Source organism: Taudactylus pleione, unplaced genomic scaffold (genome assembly GCF_031769625.1).
Source record: "Taudactylus pleione unplaced genomic scaffold, aTauple2 ptg000241l, whole genome shotgun sequence".
In the NCBI taxonomy this organism is placed as follows: domain Eukaryota; kingdom Metazoa; phylum Chordata; class Amphibia; order Anura; family Myobatrachidae; genus Taudactylus; species Taudactylus pleione.
The window spans coordinates 1,459,363-1,486,675 of record NW_028284643.1 but is presented as its reverse complement, the minus strand read 5'-3'; the positions used below and the strand labels follow the sequence as shown (position 1 = coordinate 1,486,675).

The following is a 27,313-nucleotide window of genomic DNA, read 5'->3' as shown; positions in this document are numbered from 1 at the left end:
TACCCTGCAACATTCTCCACCTCCATTCTGTGCCCTGCAACATTCTCCACCGCAATTCTGTACCCTTCAACATGCTCCACCTCCATTCTGTACCCTTCAACATTCTCCACCTCCATTCTGTACCCTTCAACCTTCTCCACCTCCATTATGTACTCTTCAACATTCTCCAGTTCCATTCTGTACCCTTCAACATTCTCCACCTCCATTCTGTACCCTGCAACATTCTCCACCGCAATTCTGTACCCTTCAACATTCTCCACCGCCATTATGTACCCTTCAACATTCTCTACCTCCATTCTGTAACCTTCAACCTTCTCCACCACCATTCTGTGCCCTGCAACATTCTCCACCGCAATTCTGTACCCTTCAACATGCTCCACCGCAATTCTGTACCCTTCAACATTCTCCACCGCAATTCTGTACCCTTCAACATTCTCCACCTCCATTCTGTACCCTTCAACATTCTCCACCTCCATTCTGTACCCTTCAACATTCTCCACCTCCATTCTGTACCCTTCAACATTCTCCACCTCCATTCTGTACCCTTCAACATTCTCCACCTCCATTCTGTACCCTTCAACATTCTCCACCTCCATTCTGTACCCTTCAACATTCTCCACTTCCATTCTGTGCCCTACGACATTCTCCACTACCATTCTGTACCTTCAACATTCTTTCTTTCATTTTATTTTATTTTTTACTCTTCAGCAGCATTTTCTACCTCCATTCTGTGCCCTGCAACATGCTCCACCTCCATTCTGTGCCCTGCAACATTCTCCACCGCAATTCTGTCCCCTGCAACATTCTCCACCGCAATTCTGTACCCTTCAACATTCTCCACTACCATTATGTACCCTTCAACATTCTCCACCACCATTATGTCCCTTCAACATTCCCCACTTCCATTCTGTACCCTGCAACATTGTCCACCTCCATTCTGTGCCCTTCAACATTCTCCACCACCATTCTGTACCCTGCAACATTGTCCACCTCCATTCTGTGCCCTTCAACATTCTCCACCTCCATTCTGTGCCCTTCAACATTCTCCACCTCCATTCTGTACCCTTCAACATTTTCCACCTCCATTCTGTACCTTCAACATTCGCCACCTCCATTCTGTACCCTTCAACATTCTCCACCTCCATTCTGTGCCCTTCAACATTCTCCACCACAATTCTGTACCCTTCAACATTCTCCACCACCATTCTGTACCCTTCAACATTCTCCACCACCATTCTGTACCCTGCAACATTGTCCACCTCCATTCTGTACCCTGCAACATTGTCCACCTCCATTCTGTGCCCTTCAACATTCTCCACCTCCATTCTGTAGCCTTCAACATTCTCCACCTCCATTCTGTACCTTCAACATTCTCCACCTCCATTCTGTACCCTTCAACATTCTCCACCACCATTCTGTACCCTTCAACATTCTCCACCACAATTCTGTACCCTTCAACATGCTCCACCACCATTCTGTACCCTTCAACATTCTCCACCACCATTCTGTACCCTGCAACATTGTCCACCTCCATTCTGTGCCCTTCAACATTCTCCACCTCCATTCTGTACCCTTCAACATTTTCCACCTCCATTCTGTACCTTCAACATTCTCCTCCTCCATTCTGTACCCTTCAACATTCTCCACCTCCATTCTGTGCCCTTCAACATTCTCCACCACCATTCTGTACCCTTCAACATTCTCCACCACCATTCTGTACCCTTCAACATGCTCCACCACCATTCTGTACCCTTCAACATTCTCCACCACCATTCTGTACCCTGCAACATTCTCCACCACCATTCTGTACCCTTCATCATTCTCCACCTCCATTCTGTGCCCTTCAACATTCTCCACCTCCATTCTGTACCCTTCAACATTTTCCACCTCCATTCTGTACCTTCAACATTCGCCACCTCCATTCTGTACCCTTCAACATTCTCCACCTCCATTCTGTGCCCTTCAACATTCTCCACCACCATTCTGTACCCTTCAACATTCTCCACCACCATTCTGTACCCTTCAACATGCTCCACCACCATTCTGTACCCTTCAACATTCTCCACCACCATTCTGTACCCTTCAACATTCTCCACCACCATTCTGTACCCTTCAACATTCTCCACCTCCATTCTGTACCCTTCAACATTCTCCACCTCCATTCTGTACCTTCAACATTCTCCACCTCCATTCTGTACGCTTCAACATTCTCCACTACCATTCTGTACCTTCAACATTCTTTTTTTCATTTTATTTTATTTTTTTACTCTTCATCAGCATTCTCCACCTCCATTCTCTACTCTTCAACATTCTCCACTTCCATTCTCTACTCTTCAACATTCTCCACCTCCATTCTCTACTCTTCAACATTCTCCACTTCCATTCTCTACAACATTCTCCACCAACATTCTTGTACCCTACAGCATTCTTTTTTTCATTTTATTTTTAAAGGACACTATCTATTATTACCAGAACTGCTCTTTTAGTCCTTGAGTAGAAACAGCTCTCTCTTTTAATTAACATTATTATTGTTCTATTTTTCTATCAATAAAGTTAATATAAATTATAAATACCTTTAACATTTTTTTCCTATAGTGCATATCTTTCCTTTGTGCGCCATTTACACACACACTCTTTATTAAACATTATCTGGATGGTAAAGGAAAGGCCATCAGTGTTCAAGGCAGCACAAGGATTTAGATAATTAAACAGACATAATAAAAACACCCCTACACACCCTCAATCACGACACTATACATACAAAAGGACAAAGATAAGGAGTGCAGGACTCTACACCAATATTCTATACCTGATTTAGGATACAGTATAACTGTCTCCTAAAATGTAGCTATAACATTTCACAGGACATTCATCCTTCCAAATATAAGTATCTATGCATTATTCAGTATGGCTTTCCCAGGGCCGGAATAAGGCTTGTGGGGCCTACCCGCCCCTCCCCGCCACACAGGGGGAAGAGATAGAGGAGGCCAGGAGATGCTCCGGATGAAATAAGATGAAGATACAAGTGAGAATGATCATTAACAGAAAATTTACAGGCCCAACAAGCGCCCCCTGCACTGTGGTGCCCTGTGCCATGGCACAGGCCGCACTACCCTAGTTACGGCCCTGGATATTAGATAGACAGATAGATATGAGTAAAGCTGTATACAGGGCCAGATTATAGGGAGGGCGACAGGGGCGGTCGTCCCGGGGCCCCCACACAGTGTCCCTGGCCACAATCCCCAAGATGAACCTTTTTTTTCTTTTTTCCTTCAATCGGAGCCGCCTGTCACGGCCCACGATTAAGCCCCGTCCCCGATATTTGGCTCCGCCCCTTCTGCTGCTGCTGGCCAATATGCCTTTCCCTGCCTCTGAAGCAGTAAGAGTAAGATAATAGATAGATAAATAGATAGATAGATAGATAGATAACACATATACACAGTATACACACACTAACATATATACACATACATACACACTAACACATACTGTATATACAATAACACCTACACATACATACACACACACTAACACATACACACTAACACATACTGTATATACAATAACACCTACACATGTATACACAATAAAACAGTACATATACACACTTACATTTTATGCAGCTGCTGCTCACTTCATTAGGCCCACCACTCGCATCGTAATGCCGCGATTTGCGGGTAATATGGGGGTGGTGCTTGCTGTATTGGCTCTGCTCCCACTTCGGCCACGGTAGCAGGGGAAATTGATCAGTCAGGGTGGGTTTCTAGGTACTCAGAAACCCCCCACTGCCTGCTCTAGTTGTGGGGGCCCCTCTGTGTGTGGGGGCCCCGGGACGACCTCCCCTGTCACCCCCCCCATTAATCCAGCCCATGGCTCTCCCAGCCTTAACACATTCAGTTTTTAGAAAGTGCCACAAAATAGGAGATTTGGAAAAACGACAACTCTCTTCTCCCCATACCTGCTGGGATATGTTACACCAAGGAACATACGGACAATCCTTACTTTGCATTTCAAAGAAAAGGCTGGTCCAGCTTACCCCCATCATCATATCACTCCTATGTGAGGATGTCTAAAGAGCAATTTGTACACCTTTTAAAACACAATACCTCATACATTCCTCATACGTGCATAGACTGTACATTTAAAAATACATTTCCACAACTGTGCACAGCACATTGAATATAACATGTTAAAACACATTACATACATATATGTAGTACATGGCGCCCTGTGCCTAAAAGTCCATTTGAAAATGGCGCCGCAGCATAAGGGTTAACCGCTTCAGTGCCGCAGCGGCCATTTTACGTGTGGCTGGTCTCCGGCCACAAGGTTTTTTTTATTTAATATCTCTTAGAATAAGAGCATGCCTTTATTGGTAGATAGCCGCTATGGCTGTATCTCCCACACCCAAAGTCTCGTTGTCTGGTTCCCAGGATTAAGCTCTCACCTCTGGGCTGCTGTAAGACCACCCTGGAGCTATCAGTGGGAAACAGAAGAAGAGTGATAAGGGTGGGGAACAGACCTGCACCATACGAACTGATTTAAAACACTGGCCCTGATTCAGAGACGGACGCTGAAAGAGCGCTAGCTCTGAATCTGGGCGTTTTTTTTTTTTGTGCGGCCTCCTGGCCGCCTGCATAGCTGTGGGTGACCACCCATAGCTATAGCGAACGGCCAGGATGATGGTCGCGATGTTCAAGACCATCGGGCTTGCGACGAGACCCTTGTTGTAGAGTCTCGTGGCCACAAGCCCCAGAGAGCTTCTGGCTCTAATAGAGCCGGAAGCTCTCCCACTGACATCACTGGTGATGTCAGTGGGGCCGCCCCCAAATGGCCCCCGTTTGGCCAGCCACCCCCCCTGCCTGCCTACCAAACGGGGCGAGCTGTCAATTACCATTGACAGCTCGCCACCTTTGGTGCGAGACCCGGAGCGACGGAGCACCCGTCGCTAGCCGGGTCTTGCGCATGCGCACGACGGAGGCGGCTCCGTCGTGTGCATGCCCAGTGGGCAAACATCGACCCGGTTGCGAGCGCTTAGCGCTCGCGACCGGGTCTGAATCAGGCCCACTGTTCTTTAAGCATCAGATGCAGGTTGTGATATCCACCAGCTGTGGAACTACAAGTCCCAGCAAGGTTTTTATAATTTTTTTCTATAGTGGGAACTCAGAGCATCACAGGGATGGAGTTTCAGGGTGTCCCATTCATCCAATAATCAGACCTTCGTTTAATTACAGTAAGTGTGCACCGATCGCCGTGATCATGTGATGAATAATATAATGGGCCGTACTTGTGTGCATGAAATTAGGAACAATTTATGGGCCTGATTCAGAGCCGGACGCAATTAGCGCTCGCTAGTCCATAAAATAGGGGTGGCTATTCAAATGAACCGTTCGCTGTTTGCGGTCTGTTGACGCCTCTAGGTCTGAACGAGCGAACAAAACTTGCGGTCGTTTTTTGGGAAACTACGCCCCCTGGCCGCTCGCATCCTACGTCATGTCCGCTATTTATTAGATTAATCGAGTACATCGAACAGCGTATGAGCTGCTCGCTATTCTTGGGGTTGGTTTTTGCTACCACAATTTTGCGAGCAGTTCTGGCTATAAAATAACCCAGTGACGTGGTCAATGACGCTGCTGTATTAATTATGCACACCCATAAAACGCCCGTTTTGACCTTTAAGCACGCCTGCGTTCTGATCTCCACTCCCCGTTTTCAAGCACCTTCCCCCGTTACCACCCACATACGCCTCCTCCTGTCACTCAAATTATCAGGCATTCGCTATTTTGCGAGCACATGAATTTCGGCCGCACTGACTGGTTCGCGCATGCGTATCGCATGCGCAGTTGGGCAAATTCGTCCGCATGCGCAGTTGGGCAAACATCGCTCGGAGCGAACGAACTGCCGCTTACGAGTGGCTCTGAATCAGGCCCTATATTTGCTTTACAAGGACGTTATTTATACTTATCCCCCTACAGCCTATTTTTTACTGGCTGTTAGTAAATTTACTGATCTGGCGTTTGAACCGACTGTAATAATAACACTACACGGCTGTCGGCTTTAAATGGGTGTTAGCGTATGGCCGGAAACTGCAATGTGCCGATCACTGCCGACCTAGGAGTAGGAGCAGTATTTCCATGGACATTGGGAAGTGACCGTTATGTTCCCTGCAGCAAGCCGATAATTCACACATAAAACATAAATACATGGGAAAGAAATGGCTGCTTCTCAGCACAGATTTCGGCTTTCATCCTCAGCTTGTTATCCTGTTACCCAGACTCCTGTGGGAGTCTCTGCCGGTCACAAGTCACCTTTTATTAGGAAAGGGGTCCCTTCTATGAACCTTGGAGCTCATTCAGACCCACTCGCTAGATGCGATCGGTCGCTCCCAGCGTATGCAAATCTAACGCACGCCCAGCAAGGCAGGCGATCGTACGGCAAGGCATTAGCACGCCCACTATGTCTTGGCGAGCGATCACTTTGTGTATGCAGATGCCCACCAGCCATTCATAAGACGCCCACTTGCGCACGTCATCTCCTGGAAGTGCATGAAAACATCAGTACATCGGGCACCATCGGATGCGCTCGCAGCGATTGAGGTTGACTATACCTTGCCGCAAGCACTGCGATCACTTTAGTGTGAAATACAACCAGGTGACGTGTACAATGACGCTGCCTGTTAATTATGCACGCCTCTGAAACAGCGTTGAAACACACAGACACGCCTACGTTCGTACCTCCACTCCCCCGTTTCTAGTGGCCTGCCCCTGTTACCACCCACAAATGGCCTCTCCTGTCACTCATTCAGCTGGGCTGTCTATGCTGGGCGAGCGAGCGCTTCCCAATCTGTCACAGTGGTTCGCGCATGCGCATTGCGATACATACGCATGCGCAGATTGCAAATATCGGCCAGCTACGAGTGATCGCATCCTAGCGAGCGTGTCAAAATAAGCTCCCTAGGTCCTTCTTACCAAAATACATGGTCACAGGCAGAAGAGGGCACCACTTAGCCTCTCCAAAAAAATAATGCTCAACACGTTCATAATTTGATCTACTAGGTCCCCAATCTAGGGATGAACTGGGGCTGTAATTCAGCCCCGGCATTCCTTGTGTGCGCGAACAAGGGGAGTGTTGCAAGTCACGTGGCTTAGCCTCACGGTATGCCCCGTTTCTATCTGCATGCCAGCCGAACAGAGCGCCAGGAGGCGGAGCTGTTTTGCCAGACCTTCGAGCTGGATCAGGCCATTGGCCTTCCTTGCTTTTGCAAGAAATGCAAATGTTTACCAACAGTGGGTCCACCGGTCATTACCATCGATGTCACACAAACCATCTATGGTGAACCATTGATGGTTTGCACCCCTCGATGGCCACCGCTGCTGGTGGCGCGAGGCTGGGACTTAGCTGCCGCCGGAGGTTGGGGCTAAGCTCCGTACCGTCAAGAAAAAAAAAAATCCATCGACTCCCAATAGTCCATCGATGGAAGAGAACCATTGGCTCTCCGCCATCGATGGCAAGACCATCAGCCATCAACAGTTAGCCATCAATGATGGCTATCGACGGTCAATGGCCATCCCTAGTTCAGTCCAGCGCAGGACCCCACCGTTCAGCCTGAGCGTCTCATTCAGACCCGCTCGCGAGTGCAGGACGCTCGCAAGCGGGTCGATGGTACCCCAATGCGCATGCGCACGACGGAGGGAGCTCCGTCGTGCGCGTGCGCGAGACCCGAATACCGATGGCCAAGCCGTCGTTATGGGTCTCGCACTAAAGGGGGCGTGCTGTCGATGGTGACTGACAGCACGCCCCCTTTAGTGGGCGTGCCGGGGGCGTGGTTGCCAGACGGAGGCGTTCCCATGGGAACGCCTACCGTCTGGGTCGAGCCAAAATCACTCCTGGGCTTGCGGAAGCGAGACCCTACCGCAGGGTCTCGTCGCAAGCCCGATGGTCGCGATGGTCATGACCATCGCGACCATCTTTTTGGCCGCTTGCATAAGCTGTGGGTGGTCACCCACAGCTATGCGAGCGGCCAGGAGGCCGCTCCATTTTTAGGTAGGAGGGCCCTGATTCAGAGCGAGCGCTCTTGTCAGAGCGTCCGGCTCTGAATCAGGCCCTGAGATCGGAGAAATGAGATCACTGATGTGAGTGTACAAATAGGACAAGAGCTAATTGAGCGGGCCCAGAGAGTGGATCACTCCGGGCATCATTGTGGCCCCTCGCAGAGGTGGGAATATGGCCACCATACCTGATAATGGACCCTATTGATTTTGATAGGAGCTTTACCTGGCATGCGGCCCAGTGTAGCCACATACAAAGGGTTGCAAAAACATCATGGTAAACATTAGTGGTAGGAAGAGGCTGAATAATGACGGTGTTTAATTAATGCAAATAAAAAAAGGTTGATTACAATCATCTTCATTTCATAATGTAATCCATTCTTGTAATACAATGCTTCACACTTTCTGCAGGGTAAATGCAGTTATTAAGATTAGGGAGAGTATAATGCGCTATTGAATATAAAACATTCTGCGTTTATTTATAGCGTAGGTTTCCACGGCAAAATTCAAAGGCTTTCTCCTAACACTCTCAGTGATTTCTGCCTCATTACTGCCAGCAGAGATTGATCTGTCCGATGTACCAGGAACATGTTGTCCACAGGATATTGTACGTCGGGTAGACGTCCCCCAGAGGACCTGCGCATTGTCCTGTCTTAGCTGCTCCCAGGGTACACTGTGCTTCTCTGGGAACAGAACACCCCAAATCCCTACACTGTACAAACTGAACCTGTCTTCCCGACAGACAGAGCGTGATAGATGCAACACGTATTACAGGGATGTTACAGACAGAGGGAAACTAAACGTCTCCATGGACATAACCTCCGGGAAATTCCTGGAACTACCGACAGTTATAGTATCACGTTTACTTGCTGTGTTTTTTCCCATGTTAAGAAATGCATAAAAAGCACGTTAGCAATAGGTCATGTAAGTGTTAATAGGGACGTAAGCTTCATTAAAGTTTGCATTTTTAGAACGCGGTGCCACGATTTTCTCATGGTAAAAGCAACACATAAAAACGGCTCATTGGAACGCATATAAAGCGCAGATTACGTTTCATTCTCACCGTCTTTCCAGCGCATATTATAACAAGGGGCGACGGACAGCAGACTAAGGGCTGCATTCAATTAGAGGCGAAAAGCCCGGTTTGGCGAAAAAGTTTTGCCGATTTGGACTTTGCCAGTTTTTAACTTATCTACGTATTCAGGACCTGATTCAGAACCGCTCGCTAGATGCGTATGCAAAATTTCAGCAAGGCGAGCGATCGCACGCCCACTACACCTTAGTGTGCGATCGTGTATGCAGATGCCACCAGCCTGTCATAAGACGCCCACCTGCGCACGTCATCTCCAGGAAGCGTATGCAACCATCAGTACATCGAGTACCATCGGAAGCGAAAGCAGCGCTAGTGGTTGACCATACCCTACCGCAAGCACTGCGAGTGCTTCAGTGTAAAATACAACCAGGTGACGTGTACTATGACGCTGCCTGTTAATTATGCACGCCTCTGAAACGGCGTTAAGACGCACGCCTGCGTTCACACCTCCACTCCCCCGTTTGTAGTGGCCAGCCTGTCACCACCCACAAACGGCTTCTCCTGTCACTTAGTCTGCTGGGCAGTCTATGTGCAGCGAGTGTACGCTTCCCGATCGCTCGCACTGGTTTGCGCACGTGCACTGCGATGAGTATGCAAGTGCAGATTGCAAAAATCGGATGGCTGCATGAGAACACCGCCTAGCGAGCGGGTCTGAATCGGGCCCTCAATTCCCAGAGTTTTCGCCTAAGAGGAATATAAAAAGGCAAAAAGTTTTCTCCATGTATAGGCAGGTGAATTGGCAGCGCAAAATCTCTATTTTGGGGTGCAAATGTGGGGATTTGGCCCAGAACCCTTTGGACACCCCCCCCCCTTAATGACTAATCAGTCAAAAAAAAACTTTTACAAACTTTTTAGAAGACCCCGAAAATGTAAAAAATTATGGAAAATGTGAAAAAAAGTGGGGGGCCTGGTACTTTGGTGGTCTATATAGATGGGGCAGTTGTTTTTGGGATTGCACAATACTGCACCAGGTGTTTTATTTTTTATTGTTTAAATCTTCACTTTAGAGACATCAAAATATGCTATTACCCATTTTCATGTACCCCAAATTTGACCTCGGTACTTATTTTTCACAAAAGAAATAGCTTTCTATAATTTTTCAGCACGTATGCATATAAGCATATAACAGCCAATTCTGACCCTTCAAGAACACAAAACACATTTATTAGGGCTATTAGGACACTTCTATATTGATTTCTAATGTTAGTGCAACTTTTTCTGGGATATAGACTGATTCCCCCAAAATCTCAGGCACTTTTCGGCAGTTTCGCTAGTCGCCAATTTTGCACGTTTGCCTTTTCGCATCATTTGGAATTAAATACGGAGATAAGCAGGAGCGCGCAGGGAAAAAGTATTGCCTAAAACCAGGCGAAGACGGCGAAAACATTGCGGCTCCACTTTTCGCGGCTTTTGAAATTAAATACGGTGATAAGCGGGAGAGCGCAGGGAAAAAGTATCGCCTAAAAACACGCGGCTAATTGAATCTGGACCCTAGGCTGAGATGAGAGTACAGGTGCTGTAAGTGAAACGTCCTTATCTGTCCATTTAACTTACTTCATGGCTCAGGCTCAAACATCCCCAGTATCTGGTCACAAATGGAAACCGATTCCAGGAAAGACTAAATGCCGACTCAGAGGTGGGAGCTAAGCAGTAGCAGCTGCGACTTTTGACGCGGCCGCTACTGTGAAATTATACTGATGCTGCAGCCGATGGGCTGTCTATGGAAACGGTCGCTGGGTGCAGCTTTGGTGCGCACACAGGTGCTTCTGATCAACACTATGGTTGCACAGAATGTGCGTCAGAATTTAGCCGACGGGGTCAGAGAAACTGCGTCTTCCGGCACGGTCCCAGAAACCGGAACACCCCCGACTAGCCCACCAGCTCGAAACCCACCCCCCTCCCATTACCGACCAGGAAAGCCTAACGAATCTGGCTGGATCTCAGTGTTGATGCGATCTCCACCCGCCGGCTGTGACCTTTGGGAGGCATGCGCATAAGTAAAACATGTTTTACTTGTGCCCAGGTCTGAATCAGGCCCTAAATACACAGCATGGTAGGAAGCACCGTCATCGTGGCAGAATGAATGAACATTATATTATACAATTTTACGATGGCCGAGCGCAAAAGGCGGAATTTTTTGATTTCTAGCTTCGCCAAATATTGACCTTAAATTTCCAATGTTTCTCTATTAGTAAATAGACCTGATAAAAAGGTGTATAAATGAGGTATATTACACAAATACTGTTTGCGGCCAATTTGTTAAAGTCTTCAGTGGTCCCTTCATTTCCGAACAAACAAGCAGTCCCCTTGGGGTTCTATTTAGGGTTCCGAAAAGCCTAGCTTTACAGAGCTTGTCACTGATAGTGAACACCATTGTAGTCCATAGGCACGGGCAAAGCGTGGGTGATGCTCGTACTCTAGATGCAGACAGAACACTACCACAGTAGGTAAGCAGCAGCCCATCGTCTATCCTCTGCCCCTCCCAACCGTCATCTAACTTACTGTTTGGTGGTCTCTGGGCAGGAGAGGTGGGAGCCTGTGAGTCTGCAATGCTTGCCTTCAGAGCAGGTTGGGCAGAAGTGAGGTGGAGATGGTGGCCGAGATCCCTCTTCCGCCGGAAGCGGCTCCATGCAGTGAGCATTTGTGTTGTTCAATGCGCCAGTGTAAGTCGCTCCAGCCTGGGAGCTGGGTGGTGTGAGAAAAGTACTGGGCAGTGCGCCCATCAAAAAGACCCTGAGACCACTGAAGGGGCATGTTGGTGTGCAGAAAAGAGCATATTGATGTGCAGGATGGGGACATATTGTTGTGCAGGACAGGGGCATGCTGGGGTGCAGGACGGGGGCATGCTGGGGTGCAGGACGGGGGCATGCTGGGGTGCAGGACGGGGGCATGCTGGGGTGCAGGACGGGGGCATGCTGGGGTGCAGGACGGGGGCATGCTGGGGTGCAGGACGGGGGCATGTTGGGGTGCAGGACGGGGGCATGTTGGGGTGCAGGACGGGGGCATGTCGATGTGCAGGAGGGGACAATTTCGGTATGCAGGATGGGGGCATGTTGGTGTGCAGGACGGGGGCATGTTGGTGTGCAGGACGGGCAGTGTTCTCCCCAGACATTTTTTAAAGCTAGATGGCATTATGAGGTAGTCATGAGAAGGCTGAGAGGGCGAGTCTGGGGGGTGGGTTGATGAACAGAACCTGATCACAGGAGGTAAGCAGCAGCTAATCATGAACCCTCTGCCCCTCTTACCCAGCATCTCACTTACTGCTTGGTGGACTCTGGGTAAAGGGGGAGTGCAGGTTGGGTGGGGTTGAGGTGTAGAAGGCAGCTGGGATTATCCTTCAGACGAGGGTGGCTGTGTGCGGTGAGCATTTCTGTTGTTCATGGCGGCATGGTGGAATATGAAACTATAAAATTTAGCTTTTAATAGGCAACCATAGAGGACTAATAGATATACTATAAGACAAGGAAAATTTATTTACATTTAAAAATAAAATATATGTCCAATCAATGGATGCGAAAATTTCTTAGTAATCCCTTAATATAACAAATATCAGCCCCGGTGCCTAAAGCGATATAAGTGAGATCACCTCTATGCGCCTCGACAATGCAGGATCACAGAAACAAAGTTTTCATAATTATATACACCAGGGGCTGGCTGGCAACTTTTAGCCTGGGGGGCAAATGCATGCAGGTGGCCATGGCAGAGGAGTAGCGTGTAGCCAGGGTGCCCGAAGAACGTGAGTGCTATAGCGCCGCCCCCCTCAAGTGTTTCAGGGAGGAGGCGGGTCCATATGGGATTAATGTAAGGTAAAAATAAAGATTAGGGGCAGCCCCCTGTCGTAGTGCCCATATGCAGTGCCCCCGTGTGCCACAGGAGATAACACCCTTATGCAGGCCTCCAGTAGTGCCCCCAGTAGTGATCCACCCTATGCAGTGCCCCTTGTGCCCCCCCAGTAGTGGTCCCCCCTGTTCAGTGCCCCTTGTGCCCCCAGTAGTAAGCCCCTTATATAGTGCCCCCAATAGTGGTACCCCCTATGCAGTGCCCCCAGTAGCAGTCCACCCAATAGTGGTAACCCTTATGCAATGTCCCTTAAATAGTGGCTCCAGTTGTAGTCTCCCCTCTATGCAGTACCCCCAGTATTGCCCTTTATATAGAGCCCCCAGCAGTGGTCCCTCGCAGTGCCCCCAGTAGTAGTCCCCTCCCCCTATGTAGTGCCCCTAGTAGTAGTCCCCTCCCCCCTATGCAGTGCCCCTAGTAGTAGTCCCCTACCCTTGTAGTGCCCCCAGTAGTAGTAGTAGTCCCCCCTTGTAGTTCCCCCAGTAGTAGTAGCCCCCCCCTTGTAGTGCCCCCAGTAGTAGTAGTCCCCCCTGGTAGTGACCCAGTAGTAATCCCCCCCTGGTAGTGCCACCATAGAAATCCCCCCCTGGTAGTGCCCCCATAGTAATCCCCCCCAGGTAGTGCCCCCATAGTAATGCCCCCCTGGTAGTGCCCCCATAGTAATCCCCCCCCTTGGTAGTGCCCCCAGTAGCCCCCCCAGTACAGAGAGAGACTTAATTAATAAAAAAAAACAAAAAAAACACTTACCTGAAACTCCCGCTCCTGGTCCCGACGCTTCCACCGGCTCCTCTGGCCGCTTTGCATTATGGGAGAGACGTCGTCATGACGACGGCTCTCCCATTACCCACTGCGGGAGCTGGAAGATGGCTCCCGCAGTGGGAGCAGCGGCAGCCGATGAGAGTCTGACAGACTCAGCGGCTGCTGATTACAGCAAACACGCAGTTGCCTGCTCCGGCGGCTGTGTGTTTGTGCTGTGTAGCGCTGACCGGACGGAGTCCGGTCAGCGCTACTCACGCGGTGCAGTCTGTGTCACAGTGACACAGACTGCACTGGCCCGTGGCCCGCATGACGCTGTGGCCCGGGGGGCACATGGCACCCTGCCCCCCCGGCCCAGCCTGCCACTGATATACACCCTAGGGACGATTACAATCTCCATGAGTACTTAGGCAAATATAAATTGTAATAAATTAATACCTTCCAGGTATCAAACCAGAGAGATAGAATTGCGGTGTCTACATACATAGGGCCTGATTCACCACGGATCGCAATATAGCATACGGAGGGTGCCGGACTATAAGCGTTCCCACTAGGCTGCCCTCCTTCTGGAGGGCAAAAAGCACCCTGCCCTCCAGAAGGAGGGCAGAAAGTGCCCTGCCCTCACAGCCTGTGGGTGCCGTCTTCACTCGCGGGACGCAGAGTCCCGCGGGTGGAGGAATGTGCGGTGACCCGGTCACCGCCGGAGAATAGAGGCCGGGCACATGCGCCCGGCATCTATTCTCCCTGTCTGCAGCGCTTGGGGGCAGCCCGGCGTGTTTCCGTAAGTGCCGGGCACGCCCCCAAGTATGATGAAAAGGGGACGCGTCTTATAGACACGCCCCCTTTTCATGGCCTGCCGCCAGAGCTAGAGTGAACACTGGACTATAGATAGACAGTAAAAAGGTAGACAATGTCTAGATAGACACCAGATGTTAGACCAGGGGTGTTAGACCAGGGATGGGCAATAAGCGGCCATCCAGCTGTTCTTGAACTACAATTCCCAGCATGCACTGCAACATTTTTAGCAAGGCCAAATAGCAAAACTGTGGCAGGGCATGCTGGGATGTTTAGTTTTACAACATCTGGGGGGCCGCTCATTCCCCACCGCTATGTTAGACAGTCAATTGGTCGACAGGAGCAAAAGGTCAACATCTAAGAAAGTTGACAGGTACAAATGGTCAATGGGATCAAAAGGTCAACATTAAAATGGTCAACACATTTTTTTGTTTGTTAGGGCTAGGCATTTACCGGAGGGTTAGGGTTAGGCACTAGAAGGGACGGTTAGGGTCAGGGTGAAGATTAGGGCTAAAAAAAAAAACTTTTTTTTTTTTTAAACATCATGTGTCGACCATTTGTACATGTCGACATTTTGCGTGTCGACCTTTTGTCCCTGTCGACTTAGTGACTGTCTAACATCTGGTGTCTATCTAGACATTGTCTACCTATTTACTGTCTATCTGTTAATCCACACCGGCGTACACACGCAGTTCAGTACGTTTGGAAGCTAATCTATTATGATCGCAATGCCATCGCAGCACTACATAAGGACGCCCACTTTACCTTACTCGCACATCCATAATGGTTACCAAGACTGCGAAAACATCGGTACAATCAAGTACTATCGGACCCATACACACAGATACGGCAGGCCCGGACCTCACTCAGGAATTGCTAACTTCAGCGCATGCTATGAGACCTCAGGCTGCATCTAGTATCGCAGTGGATAATTAATGCACGCCCCTGCAACGCCGTTGAAACGCACTGGCACGCCTGCGTCTGCCCGACCACCCCCCAGCACCGCACACAAACGGCACTTCCTGTCAATCACTCTGTGATAGGTCTGCGTTGCCACTGCGATCGCAATCCCAATTACAAAGACTGGTTCGCGCATGCCCCCTGGTATGCATATGCATGCGCAGTACGCAACAATCGGCCAATTGCGTGTGTATAAGCAACTAAGGGCCTGATTCAGCAAGGAACGCACGGATGCAGACGTACGCAAATCGGTTGATTAATTCGCATTGACCGAACTAGCAATTGCGATGGGAACTGCGTTTGCAGAGGCTACGCAGACCCAGAGCACAGTGATTGACCGGAAGTGCCGTTTGAGGGTGGTGATGGTCGGGCAAACGCAGGTGTGCCTGTGCGTTGGTACGTCATTTCAGGGGCGTGCATAATTAAGCCCTTGCGGCGGCGGACGCAGCCTGAGGTCTAGTTTCATACAGGAAGTCTCGCTATATCTGCGGGAGGGTCAGGTCAACCACTATTGTGCGTATGGGTCCGATGGTTCTCGATGTTACCGATGTTTCCGCTGTCTTGCCAGGTATAGAGGATGCAAGTAAAGGGAAGTGGGTGGTATTATGTAGTGTTGGGCGTCTGCTTATTCTGCTGCGATTGCCGTGCGTATGCATTCATTAGCATATTCTCGCAGCGGCCGGGTGCGTGCGTCTGCACCCGTGCGTTCCTTGCTAAATCAGGCCCTTAATTATCTGTCTCCTGATACCAGATGTGTCACAACAAACTCTTACTCTCATTTTCCATGTTCAAATTTTATTCTATAGAGAGAGAAAAATAACATATAGTAACAAAATATGCAGTAGTATATTTCATTTAAACAGATTGTCATAAATATACGCTTGTGGTTTCCTGCTGCTCGGAAACAAACATTTGTTTATAATATCGATATTATAGATCTGATATCAACATTTTTGGGGATTATCTCTAACTGTGAATCACGGCAACAGATATGACTGGCTTCTTGGGCAGTGATGTGGAAAGATTGCGCTCATACACGCGATAGATGTCAGATATTTGGATAGAGCTGCTTATATTTAATAAGTTAGAAAAAGTGTGTAATACCGATCTGGTAGCTGCAAGGTAGAATTTTCTCACAAAGTCAGTGTGGTTTTTCATTTTCACTGTGTTTGTCTGTGTTAATATAAGGGATACACACACACACTGCGTGTGTATATGTGTATACATTCATCCCATAGATCACCTAGGGGGCGTTTCAATTCCGCGAGCTGTTAAGCTTGACTAATGATTTCTTCTCGTACCTTCCTGATTTCCTGATTTCCGGCTTATTGCGGCCAGCACTTTAGCCGGAGAATGGCGATTCTTGCGACTAAACGCCCAGGTTAAGTCGCGAGAAGCGGTATTCTCCGACTTAACTGCTTGGCGTCTAAATAAACATTGTGGTGAATTTAATAGCTCCGGGAGTTCCCTCCCTGTGTTATTCAACTCCCGGTGAACAGAGTCGCCCCCCTAGTTTGTAAGATTCGGTAGAGGTGCCGTATCTGTATTTCTCTTGCACATAGGGCATTACAGTGTGATTATGATTAAAGGGCGCAGAGCATACTTGCCTACCCTCCCCATTTGGTCGGGAGCCTCCCGAAAATCGGGTGCCGCTCCCGACCTCCCGGGAAGGCACGCAATCCTCCCGGCCCCCTGCGATGTGCCCGCACCCCCCCGCGCTTTTAGGTACAAACCCCGGGAGCAGGGGGGCCGGTGACGCGATTCGCGCTGAATCGCGTCATCGTGGCTCCGCCCCCGGCTGCACAATGCCATTAATCACGGCATTGTGAAGAGGGGGCAGAGCCACGATGAAGCGATCGTGCCATCACGCCCCCAATGCCGCGTCATGTGCCGGGCCCCGCCCCTTTTGGCCGCATCACGCCCCCGGCCCTGTAAGCCCGACAGCTCCCTCCCGCAAGGAGGGAGCTAATTGTCGGCAAGCATGGCGCAGAGCCCTATTGCTGTTGAAATCACAGGTTTGTTTGCACTTTGCCTAATACACAGAAGAGGTTACCAGCAGCGATTACATTCTTAATAATCCCTTTATTTTAACCTCAAGGTCTCCTATGAAATGTTACAGAGAAGTACAAATTCTACACAACCCCAAGCACCTGTGTACTGGGGGCACCAAGAAATACAAATACGAAATACAGTATGTTATGCCCCTGTGACCGGATGGCTTCCAGCCTGGACTCCCGATCACAGATTGGGGTTTCGATCCCCACTTGACCTTAAGGTATCAGGGATTCAGGGTTACCGTCAGTGACCGCCTGTCACTGACTCCACCCACTGTGCCGTGGGCGTAACTATGCTGCCACCACCAAACTCTACCATCGGCGTTTGGAACCGATTCTAGTTACACTCAGGCTCCTACTGCCGGCGCCTGGAACCGCTCTGCTGCATATGCTTCGACTAACTGCGGACACACCTCCTGTTTGGTGTCGGCTGTTCCCACCTGATCCCTCGCAATGGACCAGGTCTGCACGGTAGCCGGCAGAGGGCTTGAGTTTTGGAGACGTCTGACTCAACCCAGAACAGTAGGAGAACGGAATAGCGTTTGGCGCAATTCTGTTGGTCGCAGGGTATAGATGCAGTTGAAGTAAAGGCAAAAGGTGTTTATTGCTCAAAGTCTTAAAAAAGACCCTCCCTTCTGATTGAAGGGGAATATCAGCATACAAGAAATCTTACAGCAGTTCTGCTCCACTACACATTAGTACAGGGGTAAGTCCGCCCCGGGTTCCTCTTAGCCAATCAGGCTATCTCACAAAACATAAATAAATACGTCTTACATTTCACAGAAATTAAATCAATTTCCTTGATACCACCCAAAAACATTTGGTACCTAAGCACAAACTGAGTTAGCATAAACTGTTTCTGACCAGGTAAATATAATGCAAATTTCTATTGCATTCGTCTTTTCACATGTCTAGGAATAAACCAGTTCTGGCTTTCTGAGTCTTATCACCTTCTAAGTTCTTACACAACATAGAAGCTTCCTAAACACAAACAACTTGCTTTCCCCAAACTTGCAGGAGTATTGTCCATAGAGACACACAGGAGCCTTCCTAGCCCGCATTTCAATGACAGTGCTGTAAACGAAGGTTTGGTCACTACATCAGGATAATTATCATATCACTAGGAGGTGACAATGTCTCATAACCATTTAACTTAAATGTTACAGCCGTCTAAAACAAAACAACTTATACATTCCTTATAAGTGCATAGGCTATAGATTTAAAAAGTACATTTCCACAACTGCGCACAGCACATTGAATGACATGTTCAAACACATTACGTATACATTCGCAGTACGTGGCTCACTGCGCCTAAAGGTCCTTTTAAAAATGGTGCCGCGGCATGAGGGTTAATCTCTTCTGCGCCGTGGCAGCCATTTTAATCACGTGTGGCGGGCCTCCGTCAGCAGCTCCCTTAAAATTCCACCATCATTTTTGTCTAATAATGTAGTTTGGTTTACAGGTGTTACGTCACTGCCTGCGCTGTAGCATAAAATAGCTTTATAATTAATATTACTACTATTACACCAGCCTTTTTAAGAATTAGAGGCAACGGCACAGCAGTACAGCCTGCAGGGGGCACTACAGCTGTCATTACACATTTCCACATGCGGCATATGCAACATATCACAAAGAGCGTCATACATTATAAAGACACAATACAGGACAGTCAGCGTGCAGCGACAGAGGGTACCCTACCTCCATTAGAGTGCGCAGGGACTCCACGTAGGATTGCTCGGTGTCCAGAAGAGTCAGGAAGACATGTTTTCTCATGTCCTGCAAAAGAAAGACATTATATAATAGATGCATGATGGGAAGGGAGTGAGGTCAATCAAGGCGAGAGTTTCATTATTGCAAATACAGACATCAAGATGGCCATTCGCTGACATTATAACACGCAGGCATGTTAGCAGGCCTGTTTTGGGCCTGTGTAAGAATAGTCCCCCCATAATCCCTTTACCATGGGAATTGCAAAACACAGACTCACCTGCCGTGCACCTAGATTCCCTCCTCACGATTCATTTATGCCATTAATGATAATAAACTGAGGGGGAAGTGACCTCCACTCAGTTCATTGTCACTTCAGAACACCGTCAATCACAGGTCACTGTCACTCACAGACACAGGTCACCGTCACTCACAGACACAGGTCACCGTCACTCACAGACACCGGTCACCGTCACTCACAGACACCGGTCACCGTCACTCACAGGCACAGGTCACCGTCACTCACAGACACAGGTCACAGTCACTCACAGACACCGGTCACCGTCACTCACAGGCACCGGTCACCGTCACTCACAGGCACAGGCCACCGTCACTCACAGACACAGGTCACCGTCACTCACAGACACAGGTCACCGTCACTCACAGACACAGGTCACCGTCACTCACAGGCACCGGTCACCGTCACTCACAGACACCGGTCACCGTCACTCACAGACACAGGTCACCGTCACTCACAGGCACCGGTCACCGTCACTCACAGGCACAGGTCACCGTCACTCACAGGCACAGGTCACCGTCACTCACAGACACCGGTCACCGTCACTCACAGACACCGGTCACCGTCACTCACAGACACAGGTCACCGTCACTCACAGATACAGGTCACCGTCACTCACAGACACCGGTCACCGTCACTCACAGACACAGGTCACCGTCACTCACAGACACAGGTCACCGTCACTCACAGACACAGGTCACTGTCACTCACAGACACAGGTCACTGTCACTCACAGACACAGGTCACCGTCACTCACAGACACAGGTCACCGTCACTCACAGACACAGGTCACCGTCACTCACAGACACAGGTCACTGTCACTCACAGACACAGGTCACCGACACTCAAAGACACAGGTCACTGTCACACAAGGACAAATATGTGGAAATGGGGCCCTAGACCACACACCCTGAAAATATATATAATGGGAGGTGTTACCTGTGGAGACTATTGTTGCAAACATACAAAAAAGAATTACAGATGCACAACTCCAACATTATTCATTATATTTTAATAATACGTTTTGCAATAGAATTTTGCAATAATAAGAGGTTTCGGCATAATCATGGCCATGGTTATGGGCCTACCCACCGCGCCCAGGTAACCTCTGAGGGTAGGTCCCTAAAGGACAAATGTCATTGTCACTCACAGACACAGGTCACTGACACACAAGGACGCAGGTCACTGACACACGAGGACGCAGGTCACTGACACACGAGGACGCAGGTCACTGACACACAAGGACACAGCCAAGTCACTGACACACAAGGACACAGGTCACTGACACACAAGGACGCAGGTCACTGACACACAAGGACACAGCCAGGTCACTGACACACAAGGACACAGCCAGGTCACTGACACACGAGGATGCAGGTCACTGACACACGAGGACGCAGGTCACTGACACACGAGGACGCAGGTCACTGACACACAAGGACGCAGGTCACTGACACACAAGGACACAGGTCACTGACACACAAGGACACAGGTCACTGACACACAAGGACACAGCCAGGTCACTGACACACAAGGACGCAGGTCACTGACACACAAGGACGCAGGTCACTGACACACAAGGACGCAGGTCACTGACACACAAGGACGCAGGTCACTCACACACAAGGACGCAGGTCACTCACACACAAGGACGCAGGTCACTGACACACAAGGACACAGGTCACTGACACAAGGACACAGGTCACTGACACACAAGGACACAGGTCACTGACACACAAGGACGCAGGTCACTGACACACAAGGACGCAGGTCACTGACACACAAGGACACAGCCAGGTCACTGACACACAAGGACGCAGGTCACTGACACACAAGGACGCAGGTCACTGACACACGAGGACGCAGGTCACTGACACACAAGGACACAGGTCACTGACACACAAGGACGCAGGTCACTGACACACAAGGACGCAGGTCACTGACACACAAGGACGCAGGTCACTGACACACAAGGACGCAGGTCACTGACACACAAGGACGCAGGTCACTGACACACAAGGACGCAGGTCACTGACACACAAGGACACAGCCAGGTCAATGACACACAGAGGACGCAGGTCACTGACACACAAGGACGCAGGTCACTCACACACAAGGACGCAGGTCACTGACACACAAGGACGCAGGTCACTGACACACAAGGACGCAGGTCACTGACACACAAGGACGCAGGTCACTGACACACAAGGACGCAGGTCACTGACACACGACGCAGGTTGTGACAGGTGCAGGGTGCTAGAATGAAGACTATACATCTACGAATACAAATAAATACATGAATTAGTCATGAGACTGCAGAGGAATGTCCGGCAGACTCTTAATTATAGATGAGTTTTCCCAAATCCCGCAAGAGTAGATAACCTTCCCGGATCCCGGCCACTACTCGCATGAAGGGGACAGGGGCAGGGGGGGGGGTGAAGGCGAATCGCGTCATCATGTCCCTGCCCCAAAAGTGTAAAAAATTGTGGCTTTACCTCAAGGGGATCGGTGCCGACGCAATGATGTGACCATCATAGCTCATATTATGCTCATTTACTATAAATCTGCATTATTCCCTTCGCTACACAAATGAGAAAGGCTTATTTCTAATTACGGAGGACTAACTGCGCCAATATCAACAATATTCACCATGAGTATAATAAGGAGATACTAGAAATCAGCCACCAGAACTCCAAACAAAGGGTCTTCCGTCTCCACAAAACGAAGATTATAGATCCCTCTTTTCTCGGATAAGTCTGCAAGTCTCCCTCTGGCTGCTGAGCGCTCGGCGGTCACTTATATCTCTTACTCCACTTATCTCTAATATCCTTTTTAACTGGTACCAATATGAGCAGCGCTTATTCTGGTCACGCCCACTATGGTATCACTACGGTGTAACTGGCCCAATATGGCCACATTAGTAGCCTAAGGGGTCTATTTACTAAGCAGTGTTAGGGAGACAGAGTGAAAAGTGATAAGGTACCAGCCAATCAGCTCCCAACTGTCATCTCACAGGCTGTGTTTGAAAAATGACGGTTGGGAGCTGATTGGCTGGCACCTTATCACTTTCTTATCACTTTTCACTCTGTCTCCTAACACTGCTTAGTAACTAGACCCCTAAAACCGGCCATTATGTCTGACAACGACCTTCTGAAAATCTATTGAGGGCATGTTGGCTAATGACGAAGGGGGGAGATGGCCACAAGTGGGCACTATTGGTGAAGTCATCCTCTGTCTACTATTATAAGCCCTGGTCATGATGGAAGTCAGTCGGCCTCTCTCCACCAGAGAAAAAGGAATGACAATAACTTGTCCTACAGGTAGTGTTCATTCTAGCACCCTGCACCTGTCACAACCCTGGCAGTTCCTCTTTCCTGCCTGGGGTGTCGCTCTCTGCTCTGGTGCTTCTAGCACACTCTGGCCTGTATCTCAGCAGTTAGCTGCATCGTCTGAGTGTGCTAGAAGCACCAGAGCAGAGAGCGATACCCCAGGCAGGAAAGAGGAACTGCACGGGTGGTGACAGGCGCAGGGTGCTAGAATGAACACTACCTACAGGTATCCATCAAAAGTAAATGACATTTAGCAGAACGGTGAGGATGACAAGGGCCGCTGTCAAATTGAACTATCCCAAATGTCTCATATGAAGTTAATTATTGCCCAATAAGTAAAATGCACATGAAACCAGGCACATATTACAATATGGGCTGGATAATAACATTGAGAAGTTCATATTTTGACCAAAAAAAAACAAAGAGGAGATTACAGAAGATAAATCTCATTTATAACAAAAACAAAAATAATATCTGAAAATATGAACAGTGTTAGATAAAAAAAAAATTCATATATTGAAAGATATCAAAATTGGAATATAACTAAATAAAAAGGATTGGGGGGGGGAGGGGAGGGGGACTTGCCCGGGGTTAAATAGAAGAGAAATAACATGAATATTCATGAATAACATAACCATTTATATATGTATCAAGTAATATCTATGAAAAAGATATGGAATTAATGCAAAAGATCCACAATGTTCCTCGACACAGTGCTGGTAGTGTAGGACTGATTCAGGGCAAACCAAGGCTTCCGGATAAAACTAAGGGGCCTTATGGCCTCCGATGATGAAGTATTGAACTTGCAGCTGGGGATAGATTACACTGGAGCAATTCATCATTGCTCCGGTGAGGGGACAACTGCTCCGAAAAGTAGCAGTCCAGTCGGTTAGTATCGCAGCTACAGATGTAGCTGCGTTACTTACCTCCTCCCCGTTGTCTCGGCTATGCATGCTTAGCCGCCGGGGAGGTAGTGAGGAGGCGGTGGAGGGATCCACTCGGGTCCCTCTTTGCATCCCCGGAACTCCTTCCCATAGGAAGGAGCAGGGATCCCAGAGCAAGCGCCGTCTGAAGATGACACTTGTTCTCGGCAGCAAACTCCGAAAACTTTCAGTTTTCGTAGTTTGCTGAATACCAAGGGGGTCCTATCGTACCCCTGATGATGAATGGCCGGGTAACAAATATACGGAAACTAGCGTTTCCCTATGGGTACCGGGCCATTTATCGTTTGATGAATAGGCCCCTAAGTGATTTATTAAGAAGGTAGGCTATTATATTTTCCATAACAGCTAAATGCCAAGTCTTGTTGATAACCGTCTGAAAAGGGGGAGGGACAAAATGTTTCCAAAGAAGCTATAAGGCAACGGGGCTACATTAAAAATCTTAGAAACTAATGTATCTGTTAGTTTATCCAAACATGCAATAAGTAGTCCTAAAAGGAAGGACCAAGGTTCTCTAGTAATTGTAGAATTAGTTAATTTACTTATTAGGGTCGCCAGTGTACCCCAATAAACCACTATCTTTGGACATGTCCAGCAGGTATGGATAAAGGTCCCTGTATCTCCACAACTTCTCCAACTGATCAAAGATGTTGAATTAAATATTCTATTCAATCTAGCAGGAACCATATACCAACGGAAATACATCTTCTAAGCATTTCCCTTAACTACAGTACATGCAGTACTGATGATTAGGAAATCCTCTCTCTAATTATGGACCAAGAGTTTTTTTTCTGGGGAAGTCCCAAGATAACACTCCCATTGCGACTTGTATTTGGGAATGGGGGGATCTGTAGTATGTAATAGTAAAGCATACAGGGATGAAATCAACCCGGTTATGAGGGGATTATTCATACATATAGTCGTTCAAACCGATTCGGTTGCACAGAACGGTTTAGTGATGTCACAAACTGCTTCAGCTGAAGAGAAGCGAAAACATTTACATTTGAAATTCATCATAACTAAAATATCGATGGAGATAATTAGGTTTATAACTCGCATGGAGTTCTACCTCATTACCGGAGGAATTCATCATTCCTCCTCCCCATCACTATCTATTCCGAAAAGCCGTCATTTTTGCAATGACAGCTTTTCAGGAAATAGATACTTTTCTATGCCTGTACCTACCTTACCGCAGCTGGAATCTGTGCTGTGCACGTGCTGTTAGGTTCACAAACTTTACTGTGTTCTGCCGGGAGAACACAGAGCAGCAGCCGTGGACGAGGAGTGACGGAAGGAGCCGGCGGAAGACCTGCCCAGCTGACAGCAAATAAGTAAAAGCCACTATATGCCACCTGAGAGTGACGTATAGTAACACCATCAAATTCCAGAGATACATAATTTTCGGAATTTGATGAATAGCATAATTTCCATATCCCCATACTAATGTACTAATGTATGGGGAGTGTGGAAATGAACACAGGCGGACTTAGGGGCCTATTCATTAAACGTAAAAAATCTCTGGAGATAATTAGCTTTAGAACTCTCATGGAGTTCTAGCTAATTATAGGTGGAATTCATCATTCCACCTCTCCATAAGTATCTATTCTGAAAAGCTGTCATTTTTGCGATGACAGCTTTTCGGGAAATAGATACTTTTCCCTCTCTACACTACCTTATCGCGTCTGGAAACAGTGCTCCGCATGCGCTGTTACATCTGTAAAACCAGCGCATGCGCTGCACTGCCTACAGATGCGTTAAGTTTCGTACCCCCCCCGATCCCCCCCACCCCCCTCCGCTCACCTTCCCCCCCCCCCCCCCGACTTACCTGTCCGCGCAGCAGCCTCCGGCTCCGTCCTGCTGGTCTGTCATGTGGTTTCCCAGCAGACCACATGACAGATTAGAAAAAAAAAACCCTTTTTTTTTTTTTACTAAACTTTCTTGTGCTCTGCTGGGGAGCACACATGTCCGACCAGCCTCCGGAGCCTGAGGACGGAGCAGAGCGCCGGAGGGACTCGTCGGGGGACCTGCACACGCGGATACAGGTAAGTTTCACCTGCTATTCGCCACCTCACAGTGGCGAATAGTAACTGCATCAAATTCCGAAAATTTATAATTTTCAGAATTTGATGAATACCACAATTTCCACATCCCCATACTAATGTACTAATGTACCCATACTAATGTACTAATGTACCTATACTAATGTACTAATGTATGGGGAGTGTGAAAATTAACGCAGGGGAACTTAGCAAGGAGATATCTGTGATATCTCCTGTGCTAAGTGGCTACATGAATACCAAAATAACGTTATTTAAGGAAAATATTCTTAAAAACGTTATTTTAGTGTTGATGAATAGGCCCCTTAACCAGGAGATATCAGTGATGTCTCCTGTGTTAAGTGTGTTAGTGAATACTAAAAAAATGGTAAGTAAGGAAAATGTCCTTAAAACCGTTATTGTAGTGTTGATGAATAGGCCCCCTAGACTCATCCAGGTGCCATCTTTCACAACATCCACCACAAATCTTATACCTCTAGTAAACCAGGGTTTAGAGAGAATCTTAGAAATTCCAGGGTGAAACAATGGATTGTCCCATAGAGGAATCAATGGGGAGCGAATTGAGAGAAGTTTAAATGTACAGGTACACTGATCCCAAATAGTACAGGTGAAGTTAACCACGGGGTGGTTTTTGGTCAAAAGATTAATTTCTCAATGTTATTATTCGTCTGTAATATTAAATTGAAAATAAAATAAATCCTTTAAAAAAAAAAAAAAAGTTATAAAAAATTATTAAAAAATGTTTTTTTATGGACTGGAAATACAAAACACTATAGTAGCAATTGCAATGCTTTATAAAAAGGCGTTCCCAAACTCCCACCTCAACCGCGACGATAGTGTTGCTGAAAGTCACAGAGTAATGTAATGCTGTTGTGCTGGGGTGTGAGTGATGTACGGCCTTTTTTGGAAGATTGATGCATAGCATTAGGGCTGTGAAAATGGGCAATTTACCAATCTCCGAAAAGCTTAGCTGTTCAGAGCTTGGCCCCAATAACTTACACCACGGCGTCAGCCATAGTAGCCCCTAGGCTATGTTTTGGCGCGTACTCATGGCACATGTGCATTAGGCAGGCTGGGTTTCGATCCCTACTGTAAGGTGATAGTGTAAGCTGCTATTTACTCTTAGGTTGGTGATAAGAAATGATAAAGGTAAGAGCGGATTACGGTTGAAGGGGGAAGTTATAAATTGTCCGCTATGGATTTTGGTATTCCAGTAAAGGTGCCCATCCACTAGCAGACATGAAAACGACTGCCCGATTATGACATTGTAATCGTGCAGTCGTTTGTCAGTCTGTGATGAGCCTGCACTGAGCGAGCAGTCGTTCAGTACAGGCTCATCCATCATCTGCAAACATGCTGAGCCTGACGTTATCGTCAGGTTGTCCAGCATGTTTTTATGATGATAGATGTCTAAACCACCAGCGGGCACGCGCATCGC

The 27,313-nt window shown here is 48.1% G+C and overlaps 1 protein-coding gene across 5 annotated transcripts in view; it reads right to left on the bottom strand.

The window, feature by feature from the left end:
• The window catches only part of ARHGEF17 (Rho guanine nucleotide exchange factor 17), a 284,958-nt gene that overhangs the window by 84,791 nt on the left and 172,854 nt on the right, over nucleotides 1-27,313 (bottom strand). For all 5 annotated transcript variants that reach the window (XM_088479556.1, XM_088479554.1, XM_088479557.1 and 2 more), the window contains exon 3: nucleotides 19,242-19,319. In XM_088479556.1, the coding sequence (XP_088335682.1) occupies nucleotides 19,242-19,319 (78 nt within the window). The remainder of the gene's footprint in view (nucleotides 1-19,241; nucleotides 19,320-27,313) is intronic.